General features: G+C 40.2%; 1 protein-coding gene across 1 annotated transcript in view; it reads right to left on the bottom strand.

Moving 5' to 3' along the window:
* Positions 1-6,279, bottom strand: part of LOC103371990 (uncharacterized) — a 15,785-nt gene extending 9,506 nt beyond the window's left edge. The window contains exons 1-2 of the mRNA XM_008301496.1: positions 6,197-6,279; positions 5,800-5,918 (exon numbers count right to left, since the gene is read on the bottom strand). Of these exons, the coding sequence (XP_008299718.1) occupies positions 5,800-5,918; positions 6,197-6,206 (129 nt within the window). The 5' untranslated portion in view covers positions 6,207-6,279. The remainder of the gene's footprint in view (positions 1-5,799; positions 5,919-6,196) is intronic.
* Positions 6,280-6,495: the final 216 nt, after the last annotated feature.

Raw genomic sequence — 6,495 nt, 5'->3', positions numbered from 1 at the left:
TATAATATCACATCCTTTGAAATTTTACTTGTCATCACTGTGCAGCCTGGGACTGGCACTACTGCTGCATTTCTGACATTTTGCCTGATACCTCACTGAGCAGGATTGTTTTGCATATGAACGGTCGTCTTTAGCTTCATCCCACATGAGACATTTGCTGCCTGTGACCAGAGATCAGCCTCTCAAACCTTAACCGAAAACAGATTCTGTCCTCACAACGGGATTATTACCAGCATACACACAAGCTGGACAAGAACTGAACCTACTTTCCCAAATTACAAATGCTACGGTGCACATTCCACATGTCTTCTCTGGCTTGAAGATCCGAGTCACTTTGACTGTACTTTTGTTAGTGCTATCTGTGTGTGTGACTTTTATCTGCTGATTTTAATTCAGCCTCACAGCAGGGTTCATTCTCTGCCAGAAGGTGGCGCCATGAGCCACTAAACCATCTCAGAGACTGACAGGAGCTAAGACCACATGATTCAAACTGTCTTCAACAACACACAAAAGCTTCTGCACAAGATTCCGCTTCTATTCGGCCATTTGGTCGAATAATTAGTTAAAAAAAAACAAAAAAAAAAACAGCAACTGATCCTTTTCAGAAGCATCTCTATTATGAGTTTTGGTCAAAATCCTTTTTATTTGTCACAACTGATGAGATTTTAACCAAAGCAAACCAGAAATAAAGGCCCTTTCATCATCTCTGGAGCAGCTTTTAACAATCATAAATCTCTTCTGCTTCTTTTCTGTCTGCTACGTTATCACTGATTATACTGATCAGAAATATTAACTACAGGAACAAATGCTGTGTGTTCTCCCCAAAGCAGAAGCTCAGACGGATGTGAGAAACAAACATCATGAAATGTGGACTTCCTGGTTTGGAGAGATTGAACAAAGTGAGCTCCTTTGGCGCCCCGGTGGAGTTCACATTAGTTTATTTTATTTATTCTTCCTTTTATTTTTCTTTTATTGATTTATCTTTATAAGTTTCCACTCTGACTGCTCCATACACAGATTAAATTAAACATTTACAGTTCGATTTATACGATTCAAACTCAGATTTTTATTTCAGTCATTCAAGTTGAGCAATACAAATTCAAATATAAATCATTCAAACTCAGTTTCTGGTGGCACAACTTTCTGCCCAGAGGTATCTCCCTGCCTGCACCTGCACTTCCTGTCACAAGCTTTATCTGAGTCGGTCCGCAGAAGCCACATTTGAGAATCACAGAATTTATTGTTTCGCAAAGACCTCTGGGTATCTTAACGTAGCTCTGGCAGTAGCAGATCGTATCTGGCAAGAAAACAATGCAAATGTGGGACATGGTGACAAAGATAAGCACCGGAAGAGAAGCCTTGACTTCAAACGAGGCAACAGAGTCGGTTATGGTGGTTTGACCCATAGACGGTTTACAAAAGAAGGACGTGGAGAGTTCTCTGGTTTCTAAGATAAATCTCGAAATCTGTAAGAAAATGATTCTACTTCTCCCTTGATGTTTAATCTCATTAAATGTTTCCCCAGTGACTTTGTCATCGTCAGTCCAATCCAAGCTTTGCTCATTAGGTCTGGTTCAAAAAAACCAAGATGGCGACGCCGACTTTCAAACTCAAAACTGTAGTCCACCAACCAGCAGGTGGCGTCCCATTGGCTGCGACCATCCTTCATATACAGTTCTATGGTTTGAACATGAAGTAGGTGAAAACAAGTAAAGTTTCATGAAGAAATAATGTGACAAAGCAGTTTAGTTTCAAGCGGCAACAATTAGATACTTAATAAACAGAAAATTTACCAACACTGATTTAGATAACCAGTCTGCTGAGCATTTTTTTAATAAGGATGCAGAAATTCTGAGGTTCAAGGTTCTCAAGGATGAGGGTTTGATGGTTTCATTCAACCCTTATGAGAGCAGACCAAATGTCTCCAGGGTTTGAAGTGTGAGGCAAACAAAACATCACCTTAAAAATACATAAAGTCATATTACATCGCTGTATATTGTCCATACTCGCCGTTTTCCATCTTGTCGGCGTTTGCAGCGAGTTTCAGGTTTAAGAAGCTCTGAAAACAGAGAGCGACCAACTGTGCAGACCACACAGTACATGCTCTTTATACAGTATTATGGTCCTCCTGGAAGATGTCCTGTACTGGTGATAAAAGATATTCCAGTTTGTACTGGCACAGCACTGTCTGTTGCTCGATACAACATGCAAACACTCCACAGGCTGAAACAAATACACCAACACAGCGACATCTCATAAAAACAAACCTTAAAAAGCTGTTTTCTTTTTTATGATCATTTTTATCTCATGCAAAACATCCCATCAAATAATTCCATGAACAAATGTGAGCTGTCACTGTCAGTGAGCACTGAAAGACATCTTCTTCATCAGACATCAACTTACTTCATCTCTCATGAAGCCTATTAAGTCTTTTACAAAGCAATCAAAAACCACCTCAAGAGAGCACGATTTCCCTGAACTTTTTCTGATTAAATACTTTAAAATGAAAATACATGAAGGAAACGCAGCTGCATTGACCTCAGCTTAGGGTGAAGTGTCAGCGCCCAGTTTTGTGTTGTAAACCAAGCAGTGAAGTTGTTCTATCTGCTATCTTCTATCGACCTGATCACTTCCAAACTCCAGGGTAATAACGAGCGACCTCTCTCTAGCGGCGAGTATTGGTGGCTCTAACTTGTGTTTCCTCACACAGTTTGAGGAGGATATGGTGGACATTTGCCTCAAGATGTTGGACGTCAACCCAAAACACTTTAGAGACCCGGCTGACGATGTCTCTGCTCGCTGCAACCCCATCTATGTTGGCCGTGTGGTCAGCGCCATGGTAGGATCCGAGTGTGTTCAGTTTTCCCAATTCTCACAATGGCCTTCCTCAAAGAAAATGCAGCTTTACCTTTGTTACAGTTAGAATGTGATGCTTCTACCTTTATTTTTCCACATGCAGCTTCCGAGATAGACGCTACGAGTCGGTCGCTGAATGTTTTCTGCTGCAAACGTCAGTGTTGCTCCTTTTCTGGAGACAACATCCTGGTTTATCTCAAACCAGGATGTTGTCTGAAACTTCTCGTAGTATTGGGAATGAGAAAAGGCTGAGTATACAATGAGGTCTGTCTAATCTGTAGGTCAATAGTAACGATGATCGTGGCGTGTTGGTGGGACGCTGGGGGCACAATTACGATGGATGAGAACTTCCCTCTCACTGGACTGGCAGCGTTAGCATCCTTCGGCGCTGGTACCAAAACAGCTGCCTGCCGGTGAAGTTCGGACAGTGCTGGGTGTTTGCTGGTGTCATGTGTACAGGTACTGAACCATCTCCATCTACGGTGACACTACGGCAATGTGATTCTCCCCCGGCTTCTAAAAACACAATCAAATGGACGTGAAGAGGGAAATTTACAAAGTATGAGGGTCCACAGTGTTCAGAAGGCTGAGACTCTGCTGAAGTTTCTGTAACAGTGAAAGTGGAGGAAACGTTTGCAGTCTGGAAACTCCTGAGTGGGCGTCTGTGATTAGAACTCCCGATCAAAGAAAGGAAATGTGGAGAATAAACAATCTGGCTGGAAATCTGCCACGCATCCACTGGAAGTAAAGCCAGACTTCCCTCACAGGGTCAGTTAAGGTGTCGTGTTTGCTTTCAGTTTCTGATAACGGACAGAACCTGGACCGTCAGTGCGTTTCGGCAGATTTCATCAACTCTAATCCAAGACGGTAAGTTTTTCTTTCCATATTTTTCATGGCTTTTACTAACTGCTTGTTTTTTCTGACCAACGCTGATCCGGAATGAGAGGCTGTGGAGCAGTAAAACTGCTACGACTACAACTATTTAGATGTTTTTTCTCACTTTCAACAAATGATGGTTTAATTAAGAGTAATGCAAATGAGAAAATTTCCATTCTTTTGATCAATCCTGAACATTTCAGTTGTTTTTCATACCTGAGTGTATTTCTTAAATGGTTCACAAATCTCAAATTGTGTTTTGAGCAGTCTTTAGCCTCTTCATTATCACTGAGCCCCTCAACACTGTACAATTTACGATTTAATTTGACCTTTAATAATCTTACAAATATTTTTCATACAGTTGTACACTCAGTGTTTGGCGTTCAGTTTGGTAAAAGTTGAAAGATTGAACTATTTTTCCATTACCCATTGATACCTGACATCAGCTCAGCTATTCATTTTTTTTAAGTATGTACTATCAGTATTTAAAAAAACTTCAGTGATATACTAAATATGCATACTTTTTCCATTACTAGTATATGTGTTCCTATTTTTTCCAGCTTGTTGTCATTATAAAAGTCTTACTCTCACTAAAATTTGATCTTTACACCAACACAACAGTCCCAGAGCATGATACTGCCACCACCGTGCTTGAATGTTTGATGGCAGGTTTGCTGTTATTGGAGGTACAGGCCTCACCTTCTCTTCTCCAAACATATTTCTGCTCATTGTGGCCAAATAGCAAAAAATTGTGTTCCATCTGATCACAGAACACAACGGTACCATGAACTTTATACTTACAAACTATTGTTTAAACAGATGATTTTGGGATCTGAAGCTGCTTTGAAATGACTTCAAGTGACTTTCTGACTTGTTCAAGCCAACATTGGCTGGGTCAAATTTTATAGGAAATGAAACTGAATATAAACAAACAGGGAAAACCAAACAAAGATTCAATTGAAAATTAAAGGAACAAGAAAGACATTTTAGGAAATATGAAAATGTTTAACCCCTTTCTTATGAAGAGCTAAANCCCCCATGACCCTAGTGAGGATTAAGCGGTGTATAGATAATGGATGGAATATTTGGCTAAACTGATGAAAAGCTTTAATAGGAAACAGAAAGACGGTTAAATATTTAGCCAAACATAATGGATTCATACCACTTTTTGACCTTCTGTTCTGCCTTTCAAGTCAAAGTGTGACCCTCTGAGACTGCCATCAATTTTTCTAAAACTTTAAAGTTGATCAATTACGTATCCTCTGCAGTGACACCAGCTTTAGAGGTGTTAGTGGAAAAAAATAAAATCTATTTTAATGTTGATGTGATCTCTGACTGCAGTTCCTCAAATGTCCACTTGAGGCTGCCTCCAAAAGTGAGTTCATCCTTATAAAGCCTGATGGTCAAATGTCCAAGTTTACAGCAGAAATAAACATTTTACAGCCTGGTGCAAGAAAAAAACAAAAAAAACGGAAGACAAGAAAAACAGTCTCCATAGCTAATTTTTCCATTTATGACAACTGTGTACAACATGTGTCAAGTTCAAATATGTGCATATCTAAGGATGTGGCAGCTGTGACAAACGGCAGATGAACCAACCACCTGCTCTGATGCCAAACGCCTGAAAAAATGAAGCCAAAATGCAAAAATCTGAGGATGTGGCCGCTTTGAAAAAGACATGGTTCATCCATCTTTATGTACAGTCTGTGATAACATGCAGGTTTCTACACTTTCTTTATGAACAATATATTATCAACTGACTATTATGGGATGAACTGCCATCCAATGACTGTCACTGACCACAGGTGATGGTGCAACGTCCTTATCATAGGCAGCCATCTTGGTAATGCCCCACAGGCAGTTATTTCATGCTGTTTTTTAAATGAATGGAAAGAGTCTCATAGATGCAGTTTGAATGGTCACCAGGACATCTAGAGTCCATGTATAGAATCACCAGTATAATCAGACTTACAAAGTTTTGGTGACTTAAGTATTTATAAAAAAAAGTGTTTTTCTCCACAGTTGTACCTCCACTAACCACAGTGTCACTTGTATGTCTGGTTTTACCTTTTGGATTTTCATCTCCACCTTCAGGGGCTCCTGCACTCCACAGTCGCTCTGCTCATCACCTCCTGAGTTCATTCTCTCCACGGCTCGGTTGAAGACGGCCCTCTCCATCACGCTGCCTGTTGGGAAATCACAGATAAAGGAAAATAAACATATGCTCACTCTCAAACTCAGTTAGCGGGTTAGCTGATGGTTGCTGGATGGTTTTTAAGGTGTTAGTTTCCAAGTGGTTGCTTGGATGTTGATCTTTTGTTGGTAAAAGTGGATTGGCGACTGTTTTCTCTTTAATTATGACAAATACAAAAATAAGCTGTTCATCAGTTTTAATTTTAAAAAGCTAACACAACTTAAAAACACATGAAGTCATATTACATCGCTGTATATTGTCCATACTCACCGTTCTCCATCTTGTCAGCGTTTGCAGCGAGTTGCAGCTTCCAGAAGCAGCGATTCAGCTCTGAAAACAGAGAGTGACCGACTGTGCAGCCTCCTGCTCTTTAAATACTCTCCACACGTCTTTAATGTGATAAAATTCTTGCTAAACTGGTTTTGGGAGCAGCTAAAACAGGTCGAGGGCAGAATTATTTAAATATTGTGATAATATCGTTGACTAGAACTGCTGCACATCCAGCTAGAGACAGGAGGAAGAGCTGCTCATTGTTTCTGCAGCTTCTGTCACATAAAAACTCAAAAACA

This window comes from Stegastes partitus, unplaced genomic scaffold (assembly GCF_000690725.1).
Source record: "Stegastes partitus isolate 25-593 unplaced genomic scaffold, Stegastes_partitus-1.0.2 Scaffold1679, whole genome shotgun sequence".
Lineage (NCBI taxonomy): Eukaryota > Metazoa > Chordata > Actinopteri > Pomacentridae > Stegastes > Stegastes partitus.
The sequence above is the reverse complement of the archived record's forward strand: the minus strand, read 5'-3'. Positions and strand labels throughout refer to the sequence as shown.